Consider the following 26,726-nt stretch of genomic DNA (forward strand, 5'->3'; position numbering starts at 1 on the left):
AAAGAGCACCAGCAACAGGCAAGGCAGCCTGCTTATCAGATGGACCAGAGCTCAGGAACAGGGTCATCCAGGGCTTAGGATGCAAGCTACAGAGGGTTGCTTGTGCTGCTATGGCAGCAACTTCAGCCCCTCGATTTTCCAGAGAAAAACTTCTAAAACTTACAAAGTGCAATATTCCTTAAGGACTTGTGCTTCAGGTAATGCAGGAAAAGATATCAACTTGTGCGTAAGTTGTGGGGAGAAGCGAAGAGCTGAGGAAAGCTTGATGTATTACAACTATGAAAGCTTGGGTAGGGATGACTGACTTAACCTGACCACCACTAATAAAAGTCCTCCTTGCTCCCCACAACCAAGATCAGACCTGGCCAGATTCTGGAGAGATGAACGAAATGGATAGCCCATTCCTGACCCCTCCTTCCTACAGAAATCTGATCAATCAGACTGGTGCAGAGGCAGGTCAGCATGACCACAGACAGGCTTGGCCACCTCTCCCGCCGCAGATTTAAACAGGCAGGGAAGTTTCAGTTATAAAATCTAGGTAAGATTTTAGGAAAATGTACCTAATTATGTATTGATTTAAATGAATTCTACAGTTGGAAAACTGTGTGGGATGGTACATTTAAGCATGGCTGACATCATCACAGATCAAAGATGTGGCACAGCATGGGGATTAAAACAAAACAAACCCAACTTGCCACTAAGGGAAGCTGGCTGTACATTAAGTAGTGTTCTGTAACCTAGGAAAATCCTTAGGCAGCCTTCCCTGTTCCTTACTCCATATTCAAATTCTTTTTAAAGAGAATTTGGAATAGTGAGAGTAGGTGGTTAACAAGCCAAAGAGAAGAAATAAGAATGTCAAGATAAAATGGCACCAGTGTTCCAGAAAAAAATGAAGTGAGAAATTTTCAGAAGTGAGTCAAATATCAATTTCACTCAGAAATGTAAAGGAAAGAAATGGATTAAAATGTTGTGAAAGACCTCTATCACAGGGATGTAAAATTTAGTTAATTGTTAAATAATATATTGGCATCTTATGCTTAGATAGAATCAATTTGTGTGAATAAACATCAAACCATTTAAAATGTTTTACAGAAGAAAATTGAAGCTATTATACATGTATATAATATAAAAGCCACTTATTGTAATAGTTTGCTAAATTTTCAACTCCACCTATTATATTATTGGCTTTCTCTTTAAACCCGCAAAGTTGATTATCACATAATTTCGAAGTCATAGACAAACGTTTAAAGCCACTTTTTAATTAACCGTCAAGAGCGATGTGTGTTTTAGCCGACTTTTGCTACCAGAACACTAACAGTGCAGGAGCGGGGACTGGTTTATATGCCGGACTCTTCAGAAATGGCTTCAGAGGCAGATTTTCCAGGAAGCAAATAGAGCTTTAACTTCAAGGCCCCTCACTTGCAGACTTCTCACTATTTCTGTCCTAAATGTTCACATTCATATCTAATATTTCTATCATAATTTTTAATTTTTTCTTAAAGGCAGCTTTGTAATTTGTAAAAGCACAGGCCCCTGGATCTACCCGGACTGACTGATAACCTAAATGAACAACAATACTGGTAGGCAGGCTAGGCCAACCAGTGTAGTCCTCAGGCAAGTGAGTACCCCAGAGGGAACTGCTCTAGAATACACAGCTATTAAAAAACAACACCGCACTTCGTCTGGCCAGCAGTCACTTGCCTTAAGCAGGAAACTGTCTTAACCAAAGTTGCTGGGATATTGAAATTTCTTCTGAAAAGAAAGTCAGTTCAACTGGGTAAAGTCATCTGATTGATCTACTCTACGATACATGCTGTGACCCTGTGGTAGCCCTTCTCTCCCAAAAGGCTCTTCCTCAAGACCACTTGAATGCATACTGCTACACAGTGGACCTGGTTTGCAACTGTGCAACTCTGCCTTAAAACACTGACTGAACCAGACCAAGCCTTTCTCCCATACTTACAGTCCACTTTTTACCCACACAGACTGGGTGTAGAAGTGCAGGTCCTTGTTCAGCACAGAGTTCACAGCCTCTTCTAGATGTAACTCTCTTCCCTCACAATGCTCCAGAGCAAAGAGGCTGATGGAGGGTTCTTCAAAAACCTATTAGCAGAGAAAGAAGTCATCACCATAGGAGTGGCCATATCTCAGTGACATCCCAGTCTGAACACAGGGTACCCTGGATCCATTGTATTCTTAAATGCATGGAATTGACTGCTTTACTCGCTAAGGTTGCTGTAGTCAAAACTGCACTGGAAAGATTAGATTTTATTAATAATTTTTATTCACTTTTTTGTAAATTACAATTCAAGTTATCAGAAAAGCAATCAATCTCATAATAAAAACAGCTATAATAAAGAGACCCATGATTCCAAATCACAGATTAAGGTCTTGTGGTACTGTAATATGGACCATAATTAGTTCTGCCAGTGCTTTTAGCTGGCAACAGAATAAATATGGAATGGAATGGCACCCTCATTTCTAGGAGGTCACAGGAGCAGTCACTAGGAATGTAAGACTTTGTGACGGTAAACTCTTCAAAATATCCTAGGAGGAAGAATAAAGGCATTTTTAATTTAAAAAAATAGCTGAAATGCACAAGAATGGTGGTGATTTCTGCATTAAAAGTATTTCTTGAACCCATCATGTCAGACAAGAATATACTGAATATTGCTTTTTCATTCATTAGTGTATGCAAGACACCATGTTAAGAGACTTTTGGGGGGATGACAAAACAAGGCACCATCTATCCTTGTGTCTGGGGAATTACTAATGAGTAGCTAAATTAGAACTGCACATACTGTAATCCAGCGCAGAAAAAGATATGCTGTGTTAGAGTCCTCAGTAGAAAGCTACATTATTTTTAGCAGAAGGGAACAGGAACCAAGCTTCATGGATGTGGTGGCTTGTGAGCTCAGTTTCAAAGGATTCAGTGGATCTGGAAAGAAGATGGTGAACAGAGGGAAAACACTCTGCAAAGCAAGGCAACAGAAACACATGGAACATGTTGGGGGAACGGCAAGTCAGCCCAACAGGAAACAGCGGCAAGTGCTCCCACAGTTTGTTATAGTGAATTGCACTGCTTGCTTCTCCTCCCACACTGACAGGACAGAGACAGATCTATTCCCAACGGACAGTCCTTGAAGGCTTCTGAACTAAGGACTATGAGTGGGCTGAAGCAACTGCAACTCGGTACATAAGAAGCAAAGCACTAGCAGCAGGGGCAGTGGAGGGTCAAAGAACAGTAAATGAACAGGCAGAAAATAACAGGCTCTCACAGTGATCCTCACAAGGGACCTGCTTATACTTGCATAAGAGAAGAATGACTTATCAAAGAGTTTTTCTTTGCAGCAGTGTTTGGAACAGTGAAGGGTGGGGAATGATTTAAATGCCCATCAAGAGAGGACTGGTTACATAAATTATGGTACATACACAGAAGAATCTTATACAGCTGTAAAAAAAGAATAAGGAGCTCTTTATGAAAGATCACCAAGATATATTCTTTAGAAATAAACACAAAGGATAGTATGAAAAGCATATTTCATATATTAACATTTGCAGAAAAGGAAAATTTCTGTGCACATACATATATATGCGCTTGTACACACATTAAAATTTTTCTAAAAAATAAACCGGTAACCATGGCTACCTGTTGGGAAGACTGCATAAGAGAAGATAAAGGACACAAGTGGGAGCAAAGTTTTTCACTAAGTGCCTTTTGGTACATTTTGACTTTTGAACCATGGGAATATTTATTTTAAATTGGTATTATTAATTTTAAGTTGGTAATTATTACACGTTTGCGTTGTGTATATGCATTTTTTAATGGTCTTCAGGAAATCTGTCTAACAACAGCATGAGTGAAGAATAGAGAGAATGGAAGTAATGGCACCAGTACTGGTGGAATATATGAGGTCAGAGAAAAATAGACTCAGACCTGAAATGGGTTAGGGGGAAGGTTAGGAGTAAGGGATGGCCAGGAAGACTATTAATATCACAGTGATAACACAGACATGCTAGCTAAGGCAAACAAATGGAATCAGTAAGTGAGGAAAAATGTGAAAAGTCACGGCTTGGGACATGCTGGTATAATCTGTCATATATAAAGAAACCAGGAGGAAAGCATGCCCAGATGTCTTAATGTTGAGATAGAGGCAGAATAATCTTAAGAGAGATGTCCGGCATATACTGGACCTTTTGATCTTGAGTTCTGGGAAAAGACCAGGTTTACAGACATCGTTTGGGAATTCTCAGAAGGTGGGTAATAACTAGAGCCATGGATGAGAAAATGGAAATGCAAGGAAACTAGAACTGCACTGTCATACACAGGTGGGCGATGATGAAACATGGGAGGTGGAAGTGACTGAACAAATGAATCAGGAGAAGACAGCCAAAACAGAACCCCTTTACACTGTAGAAGTGAAGGAGGAAGAGAATTATAAGGAAGACTTGCCCCATGGCATCAAATTATTTCCATGTCGAGGAAGAAGGTGACTGAGATAAGGCTATCTGGGTTTGACAATCAGAAGGCAGCTGGTAACCCTATGACTGCTGTTTTAGCACAATGTCAGAAATTAAGTTAAAATCTAGGTTGTAAGGGCTGAAGAGTAACTGGTGAGAAACTGTATAGGCTATAATAGGTGTACAGACTATTAGAAAAATTTGGTGAAGAGCAGTAGGGAAACGGGGTAGTGGCCTATGAGCATACTTTGTAAAATGGAGAGAAGCTGAATACTGCAAGGCAAAAAGGATGTTCCAGGGAAGGAGGGAGAGGTACAATCCATTGCTTCCCATCAGTTCATGAGGAAAAATATCACTTTGGAAAGGATGAACTCCACCTCTGAAATAAAAGGAAAGATAGAAAAAGGATGCTAAGAAATTTCCATTTAAAATCAGGAAATGTGTGAATAAATTTCTCTTTACATTATGTGGCCAACACTGTCTGCTGATCAAGGAAAGTTTAAAGCATCTTCCAGAAGAAGTTCCCGCAGTGATAGAAATGTTATGTATCTGGACTCTTCAATATGGCAGCCACTAGCCACATGTGGCTTGTGTGACCAAGGGACTGAATCAAATTTAATTTAAATAACCACAGGTGGCTAGTGCTATGGTGTTGGACAGTACAGATTTAGGAGTTAGAGGATACTGGCAAAGAATCTTACGATTGCTGTGTGCAGTGAGAACATAAGCTAAGATGGAAAAGCTACCTAGGAGCATTGATTTTCCCTCAGTAGACACCACTGACTGCACCAGGAATAAAAACTCATCTCTAATCACTGAGTTATTGAGTGGCCACAAGCAAGGTTAGGCACCTCTTCTGCTATCTGCAAAATAAATTGGAAGCATCCCAACAGTTTATAAAATTAACTGAAAGTAAGCAGACAATAAAAATCCACAACCCTGACTATATTGGTGGATTTTTTTCAACATCTTTACCCTCAAGATTTTAGAAAGTATTCCACTTTCCCTTTTTACACACATCTACTTGTTGAGTTACTGATTAGTGAGGAGGAGCAGATGGCAAGGAGCCTGGCCAGTGCTTCAAGTCAACAATCAGCAGCACTCTCCTCAGAGAAGAGCTTGCTGGGGTAAGAGCAACAGACATTTACATCAAAGGCATTTACTGGTTACATGATGTTAACTGTTTTATATCCCAGAGGGGGAAAAAATCTAAAAGCCTATTATGAGAAAGTAATCTAAATGCTAAGCATTATTCTAAGAAAAACTGACCTGGGTACATTTTTCCTCTTCCTTTTGCAGAATGCCTACAAAGATATTTTTCAAAAGGCTGGTATTGTCACTGAAACGCCATTAAATTCAATCCCTTGATTCTAGCAATTCTACCTCTAAAAGTGTATCTCAAGAAAAGATAAAAAGCTCGATGGAGGGAACAAAAAATGTGTAAACCTCTATGTTTTTAAAAATAATGATGCAGGGATATTGAGGAAAAACATTGTACAAGATGACAGAAAATATCTGAAACATTTTAACAGCTTATATAAATTAGTAAGGGTACTCTAAGAAACCTATTGGACAAATGGGCAAAGAAGGTAAGTCAATAGCATTAACCAAAGAAGAGACACAGCTAATAAACCAATGTGGAAAAATATCCCACCTCTCCTAAACAACAACAAAAGGATATCATTATGTGATCCAACTATCAAATTTTACATTTAAGAAGATCTATTGTTTTGAAGCTTTGATTTTTTTCTACTTCATTTTAATTTAAATATTTAATTTATAAGTATACTTGAATTATAAATGCATTTAAAGGTTAGGAAGATTAGGAAAGTCAACACAATGCTAACCTGGGCAGGATGATGGGGGTTGGTTAATAATCTTTTGGAAATAAATGGTATTGAAGAACAATTAATATTTTAAAATCACATTTTTCTGATACATTTCCCTAACATGAAAATAGGAAGAGAGATCAACTATTAATAAATCTTTAAAACTGAAGATGACACAGTAATCCGAACTTTCCAACCATAAAAAAAAAAAAAAATTGATTACAGTTTGAGCTCTACAAATGTCTTGGCCGTAGTCCACGTTAACTTAGAAGCTGGCCAACCATTTGTGGCTAAAGGTTCTTCTTAGATGTCAGCAGTTAACAGGACATTCCTGCCGGATTAAGTCTAAATCATGCAAAGAGGATACAGTTTCTAAAAGGAAGATGTAGTTGTCAAAGAAAAAGAATACTAGACCAAATTGTATAAATGAAAATTTCAATATGAAAAAAGACAAAACTCATTGTTCCTCCTCATCCCATCAACTAAAATAATAATTTAAATAATTTAAGTGACAGTAACAGTAGAAACTAACATATATAGCACTTAATATGTGCTGGGAATTATTGTTCTAAGTTATATACCTATATCTGTATCTATCCATAGATATATATGCACAACACCTTATTCATTGTTCTGAAATCCAAAAAGCTTTAAAATCAAAATTTTTTTCCTAGTCAACAAAACTCTACCTGAATAAATTGAAGTCTATTTATAATATTACCCAGTTTGTGTAGCTGTGCATAAATTTCATTATAGGAATAGAAATATGTTTAATTAGGGGTGCAGTCCAGAACCCTGCTGGGTGTGTTTCCTTATCGGCCATACATGAATCATATTACTGTTTAAAATTTGAAAAAGTATAAATCCCGAAATACATTCAGTTTAGGGATTGTAGAACTGTATTTTCTCATTTTTTTTTTCTACCAACTTTTATTTTCTATTCTGGGGTATCCGTGCAGGGTTGTTACATGGAAAACTGCATGTCACAGGGGTTTCCTGCATAGATTATTTCATCACCCAGGTAATGAGCACAGTACCCAAAAGGTAGCATTTCGATCCTCACCCTCCTCCCACCCTCTCTGCTCAAGCAGGCCCTGGTGTTTATTGTTCCCTTCATAGTGTCCATGTGTATTTAATGTTTATCTTCCACTAATAAGTGAAAACATGACATATTTGTTTTTCTGTTCTTGTGTTAATACGCTTCAGATAATGGCCTCCAGCTGCATCCATGTTGCTGCAAAGAACATGATATTCTGCTTTTGTTATGGCTGCGTGGTATTCCATGGTGGCTATGTACCACATTTTCTTTATCCAGTCCAACACTGATGGGCACCTAGGTTGATTCCATGTCTTTGCTATTGTGAATAGTGCTGCCCTGAATATACATGTGCATGTGTCTTTATGATAGAATGATTTATATTCCTTTGAGTATATACCCAGTAATGGAATTGTTAGGTCAACTGGTAGTTCTGTGTTCTTTGAGAAATCTCCAAACTGCTTGCCACAACGGAGGAACTAATGCACATTCCCACAACCAGTGTAAACATTCCCTTTTCTCCACAATCTCACTAGCATCTGTTATTTGCTGACTTTTTAATAACAGCCATTTGGACTTGTATGAGATGGTATCTCACTGTGTATTTGATTTGCATCTCTCTACTGATTAGGGATGTTGAGCATTTTTTCATATGCTTGTTGGCAATATGCATATCTTCTTTTGAGAAGTGTCTGTTCATGTCATGTAGGCCACTTTTTAATGGGGTTGTTTTTTGCTTGTTGATTTGTTCCTTACAGATTCTGGATATTAGACCTTTGTTGAATGCACAGTTTGTGAATGTCTTCTCCCATTCTGCTGATTGTTTACTCTGTTGATAGTTTCTTTTGCTGTGCAGAAGCACTTTAGTTTAATTAGGTCCCATTTGTCAATTTTTGTTTTTGTTGTAATTCCTTTTGGAGGCTTCCTCATAGAATCTTTGCCAGGGCCCATGTCCAGAATGGTGTTTCCTAGGTTTTCTTCTAGGGTTTTTTACAGTTTTAGGTTTTACATTTAAGTCTTTAATCCCTCTTGAGTTGTTTCTTGCATATGGTGAAAGCAAAGGGTTCAGTTTCAATATTATGCATATGGATAACCAATTATTCCAGCACTATTTACTGAACAGGGAGTCCTTTCCCTACTGTTTATTCTTGTCAACTCTGTCAAAGATCAAATTTTTGTAGGTGTGAGGCTTTATTTCTGAGTTCTCTAACATTTTCCATTGGCCTGTGTGTCTGTTTTTGTACCAGTATCATGCTATTTTGGTTACAGTAGCCTTGTAATATAGTTTGAAATCCGGTGGCACGATGCCTCCAGCTTTGTTTTTTTTTTTTTGCTTAGAGTTGCCTTGGCTATTTGGGCTCATTTTTGGTTCCATGTGAATTTTAGAATAGCTTTTTTCTAATTCTGTGAAAAAATGTGGGTACTCTGGTAGTAACAGTATTGAATCTGTAAATAGCTTTGGGCAGTATGGCCATTTTAATGACATTGATTCTTCCTATCTATGAACATGGAGTGTTTCCCTTTGTTTGTGTTGTCTCTGAGTCCTTTCAGCAGTGTCCTATAATTTTCATTGTAGAGATCTTTCGCCTCCCTGGTGAGCTGTATACCTAGATATTTTATTCTTTGTGTCTATTGTGAATGGAATTGTATTCTTGATTTGGCTCTCAGCTTGGATGTTACTGGTGTATAAAAATGCTACTGACTTTTCTACACTGATTTTGTATCCTGAAATATTACTGAAGTTAATTATCAAATCTAGGACCCTATGGGCAGAGACTATGGAGTTCTCTAAGTATAGAATCATATCATTTGTGAAGAGAGATAGCTTGACTCCCTCTTTTCCTATTTGGTTGCCTTTTACTTCTTTCTCTTGTGGGCTTGTTCTGGCTAGGACTTCCAGTACTATGTTGAACAGCAGAGGTAAGAGTGGGTATCCTTCTCCTGTCGCAGTTTTTAAGGGAATGCTTCCAGCTTTTACTCATTCGGTGTGATGCCGGCAATGGGCTTGTCATATATGTCTCTTATTATTTTGAGATATGTTCCTTCAATGCCTAGTTTGTTGAGGGTTTTTATCATGAAGCGATGTTGAATTTTATTGAAAGCCTTTTCTGCATCTATTGAGATAATTACGTGGGTTCTGTTTTTAGTTCTGTTTGTGTAATAAATCACATTTATTGATTTGTATATATTGAACCAACTTTACATCCCAGGAATAAGGCCTACTTGATTGTGGCGGATTAACTCTTTGATGTCCTGCTGGATTCAGTTTGCTAGTACTTTGTTGAGGACTTTTGCATCTTTGTTCATCAGGCATATGGGTCTGAAGTTTTGTTTCTCCGTGTGTTTCTGTCAGGTTTTGGTATTAGAATGATGCTGGCCTCATAGAATGAGTGGTCAGAAACATGCCAAGGGTCACTCATCTAACAGTTACTAATGGTAGAATCAGGACTTGAACCAAGAAGGTCTCTAAGACACTCAAACCAAACTCTTCACCAGTAAACTATAATCCTTCTCATAGAGCCTCTCTCATTTGGTTTAGAAAGTCAGTTTCGATACGGATTTACCTTTCTTACTGGTGTTTGTTTTCCTCTTTTAAGAAAATTATGATTCATTTTAAAAAGAATAACATAGATGACCATGTACCTAAAACCCAGAAGTATTACATTTTAATTTTACTATATTTGTATCAAATTTTTAAAATGAATAAAACATAGCAAATACAGATGAATTTAAACTCCCACCTCCCTGAGAGGTGACCACTATGCTCAAGTTGTAAATCTTTTCAGCTCATGTTTTTCTATTTCTATTAATGGTTATGCATCTTTTGCTTTTAACATTTACAGAAAATGTATTCTACTGTAACATCTTTAGTAGCCTGCTTTCCTTGCCTACTGTGTTTGAAATTTGACTCTTCATACATGTAGCTCTCCAATTCATTGTAACTACTATATTTCATTCCCTTATAGGAATGTGTGATTGTTTGTTTCATCCATCATAGCTGCAACAGACATCCTTATTCCCCGCACCATTGTAATTAACACTTCTTCCACTAGCTATATATGAATAATGTTACTTCCCTGCAACTAAGACAAACCTTAGTATTTTCAGATTTTAAAATGCCTGTAGCTAGAGTAAGCTAATGTGACTCATAATTGTTTTAATTTGTATTTCCTTGATCACTAGTGAGGGTTAACATCCTTTGGACGTCCTGAGCCATTTTTCCCTCTTCTATAAACTGCCTATTTATATCCTCTGTTGGTTTTTGAAGTGGATTTTTCTGAATTGGTTTGAAAAAGCTCTTCTAATTATTTTATTTATTGTTTGTAGAGACAGAGACCAGCAATGTCCAGGCTCTTCTGGACTCAAGCAGTCCTCCTAGGTCAGCCTCCCAAAGCACTGGAATTAAGGTCTGAGCCACCGCACCCAGCTAAGAGCTCTTCTTATATTCAGTACACTAAACTTTTGCAGGTTATACGGACTGCAAATATATTCTGCGGCTTGCTGTGGCAGTCTGAATAATTAATGCCTGCCTCCTCTCCCTACCCTACAAATGTTCACATCCCAATTCTTAGAACCTGTGAATGTGGTGAATATGTTACCTGACATGGTAAAGAGGCACTTTACAGATATTATTAATTAAGGACCTTGAGATGGGTCTAATCATCTGGATTACTCAGGTAAGCCCAATGTAGCCACCAGGGTCCTTGTAAGAGGAAGTTAGGAGGGTCAGAGATAGAGAGCAGATAAAGAGCAGATAAAGAGCAGAGACTGGAGTGATGCACTTTGAAGATGAAAGAAGGTCATGAGTTAAGGAATGCTGGTGGCCTCTAGAAGCTAGAAAAGGTAAGGAAATGGGTTCTCCCCTAGAGCTTCCCAGATGAAATGACTGCCAACACCTTAATTTTACCACAGTAAGACCAATTTCAGACTTCTGACTTGTGGAACTGCAAGACTGTAAATATCTGTCATCTTAAGCTACTAAGTTTACAGTAATCTGTTACATCAGCAATAGGAAACTAATACATTTGCCTTTCACCTTTTTCTTACTCATTTGTGCTTTTTCTGTTTGAAGAAATCCATCCTACTTCAGTATCATCAGGGTAGATTCCTATATTTTCTTCTAAATTGTAACGTTTGCTTTTCACATTTAGGTTGTTATTAATCCATCTGGAACTGATTTTTGTGTTTGGAGTAAAGTAGGATTCTAACTGTCTTTTTCCATGGAATGGGTCAATTGTCTACACACCATTTATTTAACAGTTCATCATAGCTCCATTGGAATGCTGTTATCTTCCCAATTCTATTACTATATAGGTCAGTTTCCATGCTACCCTATTCCCCTGTCCCATTTGTCTCTCCTTGTACTGATTCCCACTAATTATTACTACTGTATAAAGCAATATATATTTGGTAGGATAAATGACCCTACATGTTGTTCTTAAAAATTATCTTGGCGATTTTGGACCCATTATCTTTTCCAAATTAATCATAGGATAAGCTTGCCATGTTTTACTCCCCACCTCTACCCCCTAAAAGGACAGAACACTGTGTTTTGCCTGAAACAGTATTAATTTGGGGAAGACCATATCTTTATAATATTGAGTCTTTTTACCTATAAAGATTGTATCTCTCCAATGTTTACTTCCTTCAAGAGTTTTTATAAAATTTCTAGGAAAAAAACGTATTGCCTTGTGTTAGATTTATTTCTAAATACCCTTAATTGCTATAGTTTAATTGCTATTTATCTTATATTATGCAGCTTTAAAAATGTGCTTTAGCCCTAATAATTTATCATTTACACCATAGATGCTCTTGCCAGTTTTGTTTTTTCCTTTTGTTTTAATCTTATTTCATTTTTTAGATTAATTTTTTTTTATTAGATAGAACTTCAGAATACTGAATAGTAGTGGTAATAGGGAGACCGTTGTCTTCTGCCTGAATTTAAAGAGAACTGTTTCAGATATCTCACTGGGAAGTGCGATGTTTACTGTAAGTTTTTTGTTGGCCTGCATTTTCAAAATGTGCATAATAGTTAATACCATTAACTATATATATAGGTTCAGCTAAAAAGTTTAATAGTAACCAAATTCTTCTATACTTTATTTATTTTTTTTATTATTATACTTTAAGTTCTAGGGAACATGTGCACAACGTGTAGGTTTGTTACATATGTATACATGTGCCATGTTGGTGTGCTGCACCCATTAAGTCGTCATTTACATTAGGTATTCCTCCTAATGCTATCCCTCCCCACTCCCCCAACCCCATGACAGGCCCTGGTGTGTGATGTTCCCCACTGTGTGTCCAAGTGTTCTCATTGTTCAATTCCCACCTATGAGTGAGAACATGTGGTGTTTGATTTTCTGTCCTTGGGATAGTTTGCTGAGAATGATGGTTTCCAGCTTCATCCATGTCCCTACAAAGGACATGAACTCATCCTTTTTATGGCTGCATAGTATTCCGTGGTGTATATGTGCCACATTTTCTTAATCCAGTCTATCATTGATGGACATTTTGGTTGGTTCCAAGTCTTTGCTATTGTGAATAGTGCCGCAGTAAACATACGTGTGCATGTGTCTTTATAGCAGCATGATTTATAATCCTTTGGGTATATACCCAGTAATGGGATGGCTGGTCAAATGGTATTTCTAGTTCTAGATCTTTGAGAAATCGCCACACTGTCTTCCACAATGGTTGAACTAGTTTGCACCCCCACCAACAGTGTAAAAGTGTTCCTCTTTCTCCACATCCTCTCCAGCACCTGTTGTTTCCTGACTTTTTAATGATTGTCATTCTAACTGCTGTGAGATGGTATCTCATTGTGGTTTTGATTTGCATTTCTCTGATGGCCAGTGATGATGAGCATTTTTTAATGTGTCTATTGGCTGCAGAAATGTATTTTTTTTTAGAAGCGTCTGTTCATATCCTTCGCACACTTTTTGCTGGGGTTGATTTTTTCTTGTAATTTAAGTTCTTTGTAGATTCTGGATATTAGCCCTTTGTCAGATGGGTAGATTGCAAAAATTTTCTCCCATTCTGTAGGTTGCCTGTTCACTCTGATGGTGGTTTCTTTTGCTGTGCTGAAGCTGTTTAGTTTAATTAGATCCCATTTGTCTATTTTGGCTTTTGTTGCCATTGCTTTTGGTGTTTTAGTCATGAGGTCCTTGCTCATGCCTATGTCCTGAATGGTATTGCCTAGGTTTTCTGCTAGGGTTTTCATGGTTTTAGGTCTAACATTTAAGTCTTTAATCCATCTTGAATTAATTTTTGTCTTCTACACTTTATAAACTCATTCCTTCCTTTCATTCTGAGGTTGGATTTATAGTCTCCCTCTATTTGTAGCTGTGCCTCTTATTCAGTATCCTTCCACAGAATGAATGATTGTCTTGCCAATTCTTATTCTACCTCTTAAGATCATTTATGTCATCAGAGTCTTAATTTCATCTGAAGTTTTTCTTCAGCCTCTTGTTATAATATTCTTTGGTTTTGCCTCCGTGGAGCTGCCAGAGTTCGATTATTACTTCAAAGGCAGCCAAACTTCCATTCCAACGCCCCAGTGGAGAAATAAGAGAAGTAACCAGCTAAGTACTGCTCCCATGGAAATGCCATAAAACAGGTTACCCCACACACTCCTGGTCCGTGCTTAAATGTTTTATGCAATAGTCTGAAAGTCGCAGTTAACTCCATCTTAGATCAATCAACAAGTTCTCATGTATCTTGCTCCTAGTCTATATATGCCATTATTCTTTTAATACCCAGTCTGACTTTAAAACATTTCATCAATAGTTAGCAGCTGTAAATTACTATTTTTTTTAACTTAGGTTCCCCACCATCCCCCAACTTCTAAAGCTATTATTACAATATTGTAAATGGATAAGACACAAACCTATAGTAAGTCCAAAGTACAACCCCTCTTATGGAATGAGCTCTGAAGTAGAAGAATGAACTTTATACAACTACTGCCTATATATTTTTAGGCATGAATAAATGAGTTTATTTAGTTGGCTTATTACATAATGGACTCTTGATATTTTTATAGCATTGTGCTAAGTAGAGGGGACATAAGGGTGACAGAATTTAAAGCTACAATAAATATAAATCATCCCCTCAATGGCTTTACAGTTTCAGTAAGTGTGATGAAAAGGAGAAAGTGAAAAGCATCTTGAGATGCAGAGAAAGAATATTCAGGACAAACAAAAGTCACTTTAAGAAATGAGGTCATTGAAGGCTTCCTAGAATTGAGGTCCTTTAAATTAGATCTCAAAGAATTTAGAGACAGGAAAGAAAAACTTCATTCTAACTTCATTCTATGTTTCCACATAAAAACACAAAATAAAGTTTAAGGAAGGTATTGAGGGGAAGGGGGGAGGGAAAGCTTGTAAACAGGATACATGAAAACAATTGAGCAATAATATTGGAAAAGTAGGACCTGATGCCAGGGTCTGGGCTTTATGAGAAGGTTACATGCTCGATGCTGCAAATAAGAACTGCAAAAGAAAGAGGCCAAAGGAAGAAAATTAGTTATGTACCCATCACAATAGTTTTAGAAAGACAGAATGAGCCTCTAAACTTAGTCATGGCAATGGAAAGGAGATAAGAGGAAAAGCTTAAGACGTATCATGGGACTGTATGCGATGGCTCATGCCTGTAATCCCAGCACTTTGGGAGGCCGAGGCGGGCGGATCCCTTGAGATCAGGAGTTTGAGAACAGCCTGGCCAACATGGGGAAACCCCGTCTCTACTAAAAATACAAAAATTAGCTGGGAGTGGTGGCACGTGCCTGTAATCCCAGCTACTTGGGAGGCTGAGGCACGAGAATTCCTTGAACTTGGGAGGCGGAGGTTGCAGTGAACCAAGATTGTGCCACTGCACTCCAGCTTAGGTGTCAGAGCCAAACTCCATCTAAAAAAAGGTGGGGAGGGAGTAATGATGATTGCTTTCAACAGAAACAGGGCAGAAAAGAAGAACAAGTCTATGAGAGAAAATGGGATGCTGGCAAAACATGCTGAAGACCCATGTGGAATCTGGGAATGAAGCTCAGGGAATAACTGAGTACTGCTTACTCTAGATATCTGCAAATGCGAATCATCTTTATGATAATGAAAATTTCTAAGTACAGGAGAGGAAAGGCCAAGAATAGGTATCTGAGAAACATCTACACTTGAGAGGCCAAGAGTAAGAATCAAATAACATTTGGACTTGATGAGTTTGTTACGCTAATTCTTTTTTTATTCATATTCAGTACTTAGCACAGTATTTAGTAAAGAGCACGTGTTCAATACTTTAGATTGAATAAATATAAATGCATCTTCAGCAATGGTGTTATTGTGCAGCATTTGTGATATTTATATAAATAATTCAGCTGGATGGTGCAGTGGTTTGCACCTGTAATCCCAGCATTTTGGGAGGCTGAGGCAGGTGCACTGCTTGAGCCCAGGAGTTTCAGACCAGCCTGGGCAACACGGTGAAACCCCATCTCAACCAAAAAACCACAAAAACTAGCCAGACATGGTGGTGCACACCTGTAGTCCCAGCTACTTTGGAGGCTGAGATGGGAGAAATAATTCAGCCACCTTAAATATTTTTCTTTGATCAAAGCAAAATAGAATACCTTTAAACTTTCTTCTACAAATTTACTAATCAGATGTGTTTTTCATTCACAGAACTCTACACCAATGCCCCAAGCATCATCTTAGGCGTTTTTTTTTTTTTTAATCATTTTATTGCCCTTTCACACCCAGTATAACTACTCCTAAATATAGAAGGCTTTGGTTTCAGCCCCCACAAAACACTTAAACTTCCTTAGGCATGATATTCAATCTTTTTCATCTTAAAAGGTCTTCTTGTAATCACTGTTAAGCAGTCAAGCCATTACCAAACCAAGGCTACTGAAAACCTTAAAGAGAAGTCAGTGGAAACCAATTCGCCACGTTTTGAGATAGATATTTAGGCATTTTATTAGACATGTAATTTTTCCAGATATATAATTATATCTCTGTGAAGAGCCTGATGAAAACCCTGGGTCTTAGTTCACTTTCCTAATTCTAGGCCACTTAATTTATTATTTTTCCCAGATGCTTACATAGAGCTGTCTTAGTATGATTAAATTAAATTTCCCTATATTAAATTACCTGATGATTTTAGAATTCTAAAGGAATTTTGAAAGAGAACTGGGGACCATATTCTGAGGCAGACTTTTCTACTTGTCTACCATATACTTCATTTGACAGCCACCAAACCACCTCCAGACTGTCACTAAAAATTAATCTCAAGTTGTTAAAAGGAAGTTAGCTCTGTTACAGTAGCAGAGAGAAATTATTACAATTTCATCTCCTTTCATTTTCTCCAAAATATAGTAATAGAGAACACCTCTATGAGTTTATACATCTCTGGTAGATTGTATTATTGTTTGAATATACTTTGTCGACTTCATCCCTGCCCAAGTGAGAGTCTATTCCCCTGCCCCATTTATGTCAGGCTTGGTCTAATGACTTGCTTTTGGAAACAGAATATGAGTGGACACAATGATGTGTGCATGGGCAAAATGAATCTGAGCAGAAGCTTCAAATGTGACTCTGTGATTGTGACCTTGTTCCCTCTTTCCCCTGTCATGAAAGTAGTCATGTCCCCAATTGGAGGTGCTCCCATTAGCTTGGTCCCAATGCAAAGCAAATATCAAAAGTGTATCTAAATCCAACTCACAAGCCTAAAGTGGAGGCCATGCAACTGTCTTGCCATTTTGAGACAAAATATGAAAATGAAATGAACATATGTTTTCAACCACTATGACTCTGGAGACTGTTGTGAAAGTTAATACATGATCTTATTATTCCCTCTGACCTTGTGAATCCTAAAGCTGGATAAATTCTTTTTCACATCCAATTAGAAATATGACGAGGATACTTATTTGCAACAGAACTGGAGGCTGTCCAATATTTGAAAATACCTGTTCTAACAGCTTCTTTACAGAAGAATTAACTGAGATACAGATAAATTAAGAGATTTGCCTAAGGTCATATTAGTTAGACGCAGAACTATGAACTACGCTCCTAGCTCCATTCATTATAAAATGACTGCAACACTGCAAATTGTGTGTTGACAGCCCTCTAGAATGCTACCTTCACCTGTACCAACAGAAGTTTGCCTGGAGCAAACTGTCATCTTCAAAATATACTTATCTTCTACGAAGATGAAGTCTTAAGACTCCTCAATATGATACCATTGTGACACTGAAGCACCAAGCCATAGCATGTCTGGCAATACCAACTGCAGGCAACATCCCTCGAATTCTGCAGTTTTAACTAATAAAAGCGAAAGCAAAGGATTACCTCATATTACATAATGTCAACTTAATTACACAGAAACATTTCCTAGAATGAATCCAGAATTACACTGGATTGTGGCATAGGCAGCAGTATTAGGAAATCTAAGAAAAAAGGCATATCAATTCCTAAGTACAAAGATAGTGGGGAGAATCACAGAAAGAATCAGAATTAATGAGAGAAGCAGAATAGATAGTGTATCTAGCACTGTCCAGGGAAACGAGACAGAATCTAGAGGGTGTGAGCAACTGGGACCTATATAGTAAAAGGACTCTTTTGGGAGGAACGTTAGCCTACAGGCTAATCGCAAGACATCTACCCTATTTTACCCAAATCTTATGCTCAACAAATAACCTCCCGATGACTAATTCAGTTTCCCTTGTTTTTCAGAGAGGGGAAAAAATGCCCAGGACAGAATTCTCGAGCATTCCAGTCACTAGAATCCACTTATTACAAAATACTAAATTGACCTTCTGGTTTACATATCAATCTCCCTAGGTCTGATCAACTTAAGGCTTTGGGATCCCTGTTGAGGTGTCTTCATGGTCAATCTGCAGATCTTTGTAGGATATCCAGCCTCCCTCATGCTCCTCCCATTTCAACACCAAACCTGCTGCTGTAACACATCTTCGCAAAAGATGTTTCAAATATTTTCAGTATATTATGAATGGCATTAAGATAACTAACGTGCTACCCTTACATAAACTGAGTATACTCTTTAACCCATTCTTGAAGTGAAACGTCTATAGATTTCAAGTCCTTCCCAATAGGCACCTTCGCTTATGCTGCCTGGGTTCCACAGGACCAAAACTAGGGACATGCAACTCCACATGACAACTTACATGAAAAAATCTCTGTTTATTTTAATCCCAAATTTTTCATTTTACACTTCATGAATCTAAAGGAATTATAACCCTTCAAAGAAAAACAGTAACACTAATTAATTTTGACCCTGCTTCTAAAATGCCCTCCCTAGAAATTTTGTTGGTTTAGTTCACTGAATTAAGAGTTGTACAAAATCCTTTTGGGATGATACTTTCAAATTTAGACCTCTATCTTTTGCTTTTAGAGTTAACACCAAATAAGTATCTGTCTGCTGATTTGGCCACTAAAAATTGTTTAAAAAATCGCTTTCCAGTAAATGTGGACTACTACCTTCCAGTGTCTTTTCCAGCATTATCAAAGCCTGCAGAGACTTGCCAGATCATATATATATATATTTAAACCAGTTTTCCTCCAACAGACAAGAAGTGTTAGTAGCCACTTATTTTTTCCATGTTGGTGTCTACAGAGCCATTGAGAGAGACCAAGAACACTATTTATATTCTTGTTCTCAGCCAAGACTCTATAATTAGTCTGATACCAAGAATACTCTATCCAGGAATGCCTTGTGAAATAGGACTACACTGCTTAGGTTGAGATCAAAGATCCTGGCCATTATCCCTGGAGTCAGCTCTGACAGAAAGGTTTGAGTCACTACTACTATTATGTAGAGTTTCTAATCAGCTCTGTGTAAAACTGAAGCTTTGACCAAACATATTGCCAAGGAATTGTCATAACTAGATATCTTGAAAGTATCCAAGATCCTCACTACCTCCTCTGCACAGATCCTATTGACCAGGGGTCCAGAATTGATGTCCTGGAGTTGTGATCCCATTTTTCTCACATTTGAAATTCTAAATAAATGTGGTGGAAAGGAAGACCTACTTACTCTGTAAATATGGGCCTCCAAGGTGACCCAGATCATTTTGCACACACCAGACAGAAAGGCCCTGTTCCCAAAAACAGGTTTGAATTTAGAATCTGCTACCTTAGTAGCAGACAAACTGTCATGTGACTTACCTAGTAGAATAATAAAGTGGTCAGGTTATTTTTATACTTAAGCAGCTATAATAACAACAACCATGGTACTAATAGCTAACATTTAAATGAGAACTCACCATATGCTGTGCACTTTATAAGCATCATCTCATTTAATATCCCAGTGGCCTTGTAAGTACTATTGTTATTATTTTATTTTTATAGATGGGTAAGCCAAGTAACTTTGCCAGTCAGTGTCACTCAAATTGATTAAAGTATCAAACTGGGAGTTAAGTCGAGGCCTACATTATTCTAATTCTTGAGTTTTACACCCCTGCTTTTTTTAAAAAAAGAATATCAATATTACATTTTGGTTGGATTTCATGAGTGAACCTCAGTTTTACAATTGACAAATGAATTATTCATATTTTTCAGATTTTGATATTTCTCCTTTTATCATTTCTTCCAACTTCACATTATCATTGGTGGTAATTAAACTGGACAAGAAAAAGAGTCTTGTAAGTATGCATTTTGCAAAGTACTTACATAGTCAATGGGCTTGAGAGATTTGACTTTAGATGCTGGGCAACCGCAGGAAGTAAGGTCAGCATAGAGGCCTTCTTCTAACACACAGTGATTAACAAACACGTCTTCTTGGTAATAGAGGAGCCAGCTAAAAGCCAAGCAGTAAAACATTCAGTCAAATTGCATTCACTTGGCAGTATAGGCTCATTATTTTGCTGTGGGAACTGGTGTAGGGGTAGGGCATAGAAAGTGGTGCAGAGCACCACCACACCAGCTTAAAAAACAAAAAACAAAAACAAAAAAAACACACAACAGCTACCACTATTATTCCTCGACTGCTTATGATGCACCAGGCATTAGGCTAGGCACTTTACATATACTATTTCATGGTGTCCTTAATAATTCTATGAGTTAGGAACATCCTCATTTTTATAGGCAGCAAAAGTAAAGATCAGAAAGGTAAGGTGATTTTCCCATGGTTCCTCAAACTACTCAATGGTAGAGATGAAGTTTGCAATGAGACGATGTATGCTATGAGCTAAAGACATTCTTTTTATTTAGTGCCTTCATGTATAGCACTCTGGGATTAGATCAGGGTGATTATTAAGTACCTGAACAGATTATAAGCTCTTTTTGGGAAAAATTAAAAATGTTTTTATTCAGTTTAGATGAGTATAGAAGACAGATTTTTTTTTAAATCACACAAAAGTATATAAAATCTGTCACCTACAAATCTGACAACTAATAGAAAATTTTAAAAAGAAATAAACCCCTTAGAATCTTCAATAGTGAGTTATCTTCAATACAGTATTCATCAAAAGATAGCTAAACACACACCCTTTTGAAAAGAATGAGCCCAAGGGAAAAATTAAATGACTGTTACTAATTTAGTTTTGGTGTGGTTAAGTTCTTGCCCTGTATTTTAAGATCACCAGAACTGTACTCTTGCCAGACCAGTTTAACTTTGGATAACCGTAGAAATGCTGTGTGACATTATATTTACTGTCACGTCTTCTACTGTAATAAGCATTTCATAGTCAACATTTATCAAAGGTTTCTAGTGTGCCAGGCATAAAGCTAGTGCATTATTTTATTTAGTCCTTGTAAGAAACCTCTGAGGTAGGTACCATTATTACTCCTCCTTTACAGATGAGAAAGCTGAGGTTCAGAGAGATGACTCATTTTGCCTAAAGTTACATAGCTAGAAAATGGTGGAACTGGGCTCAAATCCAGGTCTCTCACACATTCCAGGTGCTTACACAATTGTCATAGTTCTTGTATTCTTTTATCCTGCTGTTGTATATTTCCTACATGAATAGACGTGTGACTAGTTTGTCCTATTATTCAGTGTCAAGAAAAATACATTTTCCTCCAGAAAAACTTCAGTGTTTCTCATTAACAGACAATGATCCTAAATCTTGTAAAATATTTTCTTCTATCTTAGTGGAGAAGGAACTCAGGGCCACATAATAGTAACAAAATTATTTCAGGTCCTTGGGGTGTGTGTGAGTGTGTGTGTGTGTGTGTGTGTTTCTTATTAGAGTTGCAGATCTCTATTTAACTTATTGTGCCCTACTTTGTGTTTTAATGTTGTAAAACTCACATTTCCTTTTCAGAGGTAAGTATATAAACAAAAACAAATACAAGGAGGCTCAAGGCAGAAGAGCTATAGGAAATAGGAGAAGGAAAGGACTGCTTGATTTAGGGTTAATCAAGAAGGTGAACAGAAATAATGGAGTGGACTGAACCTTAAAGGATATATCTGAATTATTATTAAGCAGAGGTCACAAACTTATATACCTTCAGGAGACCACACAGGTAATGCAGATTTGAGTAGTGTACCAGATGGAAAAAAATTGGGAATAGTGGTGATTATGGTATGCTGGAAAGCACATATGCAATCTACTCACTACCAGCTAATTACTGACAAAGGCAAAAGCTTTCTCCAAGTCGTAAAATCTTCTGATTTTTAAAGAGAAGGTGGAAAACAGCTTCTTCTGAAAAATATCCTAAATGTAAGTATTAATACTTACATTTGTATTAATGTATTACATTTGTAAAAATTGTATTAATACAATTTTTTTAACCTAGCGTATAAGCCAAACAAATGACACCTGCTGGCTAGATTTACCAGAGACCTCCAACCTTTGGTATGAAACAGGCATCAGCAAACTACAGCATGTGGGCCAAATTTGCCCCACTGCTTGTTTTCAAACAGCCCATAAGCTAAGACTGGTTTTCACATTTTCAGAGGGCTTAAAATTTTAAAAGAAGACTATTTCATGACATGTAAATGTTACATACAATTAAAATGTCAATGTCCATAAATAATGTTTCATTGGAATGCAGCTGTGCCTATTGGTTTGTGTATTGTGTATGGCTGCTTTTGTGCTATGTCCAATAGCAGTGTTGAGAGTAGCTGGGATAGAGCCTGTGGAACCCACAGAGTCAAAAATATTCACTATCTGATTCTTTATAAAGTGTGCTGACCCCCGGTATAGAGGGTATGGAGGAAAGCAAATGTTAGAAAAGAGAATAGGATGGGAAATGGATAGGAAAAGGAGGCTAGTTGATGGTAAGGTCAGGAAAAGAAAGAGCTTGAACTTGATTGGACTGGTACTAGAAAATGGCTGGGAATTAAAGCATTAGCAAAAATATTAAACTGGAATTTGGGACACATAATTGGACTGTGATTTGTTTGGGGTAAACACTAGAAATTAGATGACACTGAAACAGGGGGTAGCTAAGAGACTGAAGTTTTTGAAGTGAAAAATAGAAGGCCCAGGTCTCTAATGATTCAAGGGAGAAGGGAGGAAAACTGACAAACCTAATATATTTTAAAGGAAGGAAAGAGACTTTGATAGGTTGCTAGGTAGATGTTTGATACATAGAGATGCCACTGAACTGTACAATTAAAAATTGTTAAAATGGTAAATTTTATGTTACGTATATTTTAGCACAATAAAAAATTTGTAGAATATATTTTAGCTGTGAGAATCACATGTAGTTTCATATACATGTGAAAAATATACAGTATATTGTTGCAATTGGAAGAATATCCGATTTAGAGATGAGAAAAAAAGACCAAAGGAATCATGGATCTGAAATTTGGTATGTGATCTTGGGAAACCCTAACTCTGAACCTGGTTTCCACATCTGTGAAAGGGGGATGATGAACACTTCGTTAAAAGGTTAAAAAAATTAGGATTAATGTGTCTTACTTTAAAAAACACCAGGTATTTTTATCGCATTCTACTGTGTGAGACAGTAAATATACAATATAAACATTCAAAATATTTAGGAAATAATCTAAGATCACAGTGAGAGACAAAAATCAAAATGTTCCCTAAGTTGGTTAATCAGCATTCTGCTTTTCTGTATTCCACCATAGCTCAAAATACAAATTAAGCAAAATTAATATAGATCAGTTAGCAGGTAACCAATGCCTGTTGAAGATAAATTTTAAAGATTCACTGTGCGTGCAAAAAATATATCTCTGTAAATTTAAAAACATTAGTTATTAAATAACAGCAGAAAACACTAAGTAAGCATACTTACCAACCTCGAAGAACTTTAAAAGAACATGGTATGAGTGAAGTCAAATCAGAAGTTTCTTCTGTCAAATCTATACATTCACCTTGGAACCCTGGTTTACTGAATACTTTGAGCTACAAGAACAACACCACAACAGTTAAACAGAAAAAAAAATGGTCTTAGATGATCACAAGCAAATAAAAACCTTTAATTTCATGAATTTATAAAATGGAGTGAAATATCAGACTCATGTTTTATCTATTATCAATGAATTCATATTAGGGATAATGATACGCTCCTTAAACTTGCTTTCTTACATGGTTTCAGGAATGGAACATCACTATTTGTTTACCATTTTCTTGCCTCTCTTCCACCAAATTGTGGGAACAGAGGCCTAGGAAACAATTCTGCCTATAAAAGAATACATTAGAGTCCTTCCTCCACTAACATGTGGTCCTTTATTCTCTCAAACAATCACTGTGCCTTATGTTGAGACTAGATGTATAAAATAAGAAGAAATTTAGTGCTAAACATGAAAGAGGCTTAGATTAGTATAAGGCTACATGGTTAGATGCTTCTCTCCCTAGCTCTTCCTGATCCACAGTTAATATAAGGAGAAGAGGAGAGCACGAGCGCATGCCCATAAGCAAGCATGAAGAGTACCCAGGAGGGCACACGAGCAGATGGCAGAGGAGATAATAATGACGGGATTAGTGGAAGATTTATGGTGAAGAAAGAAAGATATCTGTGTCATGTATTTCAGCTTACAGGCTTCGGTTTTCTGATAAGAATACCTTAAATGTGCAGCTTATAGTTATATACAACTACATTTCTACTTTAGTCAATTTTGTCGAGAAAAATCCATGAAATCTCAACTGTAATTCCCTTTAGACCAGATATATAATAATCTACAACTCTAGTAGCCTTGAATCTACAATAGGAATGAAAAAAAATTAAAGAGCCCATAAAAATTTCATAATACACTGGAGACTTGGAACAACATGGCCCACAGGTCCACCCTGCACTGACAGGCCTGCACTAGGGCACAGAACACATCATAACAGACCATCTGCTCGTGCTGTCATCGAGGATAAGGCTATTCTGAGCAGCTAATGTTCACCTCCCTCATCTTCCCAAAGGCCTTTTCTTAGAAGAATTGTTTCTTGGTTATCTCATTCTGCTCTGGCCTTACTTGATCTGTTGTCAAAGATCAGTCAAAATCAGGGAGGTGAGAAAACTAATTCCCCATGATCATCTGTGGCTTGTACAACACCACTTCCTACTGTGAAACCACGCTGTATTTGGAGCATTAAAACATCAAGGGACTTCTTGCCTTAAGGAGATGTGATCCAGCAAGTTTCTGTTGTAGTCCTTGTAGCAGATACAGAGGATTGCAAAGAAATGAAGTCCAAACCAAGACATACTTAGGTTTTTTAACTTAAAGACATATAAAATGTGAGGCTAAAAAGCAAATCACTTTTAACCTCCAAAAAATGCAGAGAAATTTCTCCTGCATGGAAATTCTTAATAAAAATTAAAAGAAAAGCCACATGAGAAGAGAGACATGTTGTCTTGCTCACTAACTACATTCCCAGTTAATTAGTTGTATACTGCTGAATTGAAGATTTATACTTCACCATTTTCACAATGAAGCCATGAAACATGAAATCCTGGACTACTGATAATGCCAGTGAAGCATATTTCAGATGGTATATATAGTAGCCACCTCCAGTTTTTTGTCTCAGTCTTCATACCCAGAAAAATTAATTAAAATCCATATACACATGCAGAAATAATGTTATAAAGTATCTCTTGATTTGATGGGTTAAAATAGTCTTTGTCCAAACTTTAAAAACTGGGTTAAATGCTTATCTGAGTTTACTAGATGAGATACGGTATATGATTCACCCAGAATTAGACCAACTCTACAAAAATATACCTCATTTTGATCACCTTATCAATCCTCAAAACAGAACAATTCTCATGATAATGTTCTGAGGATCGACCATACAGAAACCAACTCTGAGCTTACTGATTATAATAATTAACTTGTGGTTTCTACTCTTGGTGAAATTAAGTGACCGAGCCTTGGAGAAATTAAGTCCTTGGAAAAACTAGCTGGATAAATGACCATGTTGGCTTCCTTTACAGAACAATGGATAACAAATATACAAAACAACTCAGGTTGCTTAAAACCAAGGCAAATAGACAAACAAGAGATGAGTGTTTTCCAAACTATACCCATCCTTCTGTGCCACGTTGGTACGGCTCAATCCCTAACAGCTCCCCAACTAGAAATAGAAGTGAAGGAAAAAAAGTATCCCTCTGGTTTGCTTTACACATATATTATCGTACTTCTTTCTTAGAACTACCATTTGAGTAGAAATTATCTCCACTATATTATGAAGATTTCACAGAAATTCTTTTTGCTACATAATTTTCATTTATAATATATGCTAACAATATGTGGTAATATGTATCTTTAATATAATATGACAAACTAAAAATGCAATGAACTACTGACAAAACAAGAAGCTGTGCTTCCTTATTCTACAATATCAGCATTATTTTTAATGTAATTTGACTTACTCCAATACTAAAATAATTTCTATGAGAAACTTTCTTCCCTGTCTAAATAAGACTTTCTCTAGCCCTCTGAGCCTCCCTCATAGAAATATGTTGATTATTAAGGAAAAGTCTTGTTTCTATTCTTCTATTACATCACATCTTTCTCATACTGTAGTGTTATATATTTCTCATATTGGTTATATATTGTACAATGATTTCATTTCCCTTATTAATCATAAAGGTTTTCTTTACTGAAATAATTCTTCCTAAGTATTTCTGTGATTTGGCTCCTATAAAAATGATCTGGTTAAAGTGCCACAAAGAAGTGTTTTCTCTTTACTGCTTGTAAATCTTACTGTATTTGCCTAAAGCTGTCACTTTCCTATCCCCCATACATGAAAACAGTAGCAACAAATATTACAGATCCTGTGATCACTGTAAAATTCAGTGAGGCTAAATTATCCAATATAAGAAAACACCTAGTTGTTTTTCTTGGTGAAAATCATGCATAAAATGGAACAGGGGCTCAATATTTAAATAAATCCAAACATTTAATTATATCTGGAAATGGACTTTAAAAAGATTCTAGAAACAAAAAGTACTTGGCTGAGTCAAAGGGGAGAACTGGTTAGAATTTCTAGAGAATGATGC

The 26,726-nt window shown here is 36.9% G+C and overlaps 1 protein-coding gene across 2 annotated transcripts in view; it reads right to left on the bottom strand.

Annotated features, from left to right (window-relative positions):
* LOC105477438 (crystallin beta-gamma domain containing 3) overlaps window positions 1-26,726 on the bottom strand; it is a 124,042-nt gene that overhangs the window by 9,213 nt on the left and 88,103 nt on the right. For both annotated transcript variants that reach the window (XM_011733937.3, XM_011733938.3), the window contains 3 exons: window positions 23,532-23,641; window positions 19,995-20,121; window positions 1,964-2,103 (listed from right to left, as the gene is read on the bottom strand). In XM_011733937.3, the coding sequence (XP_011732239.2) occupies window positions 1,964-2,103; window positions 19,995-20,121; window positions 23,532-23,641 (377 nt within the window). The remainder of the gene's footprint in view (window positions 1-1,963; window positions 2,104-19,994; window positions 20,122-23,531; window positions 23,642-26,726) is intronic.

The sequence above is a fragment of the Macaca nemestrina genome, chromosome 2 (genome assembly GCF_043159975.1).
Source record: "Macaca nemestrina isolate mMacNem1 chromosome 2, mMacNem.hap1, whole genome shotgun sequence".
NCBI classification, from domain to species: domain Eukaryota; kingdom Metazoa; phylum Chordata; class Mammalia; order Primates; family Cercopithecidae; genus Macaca; species Macaca nemestrina.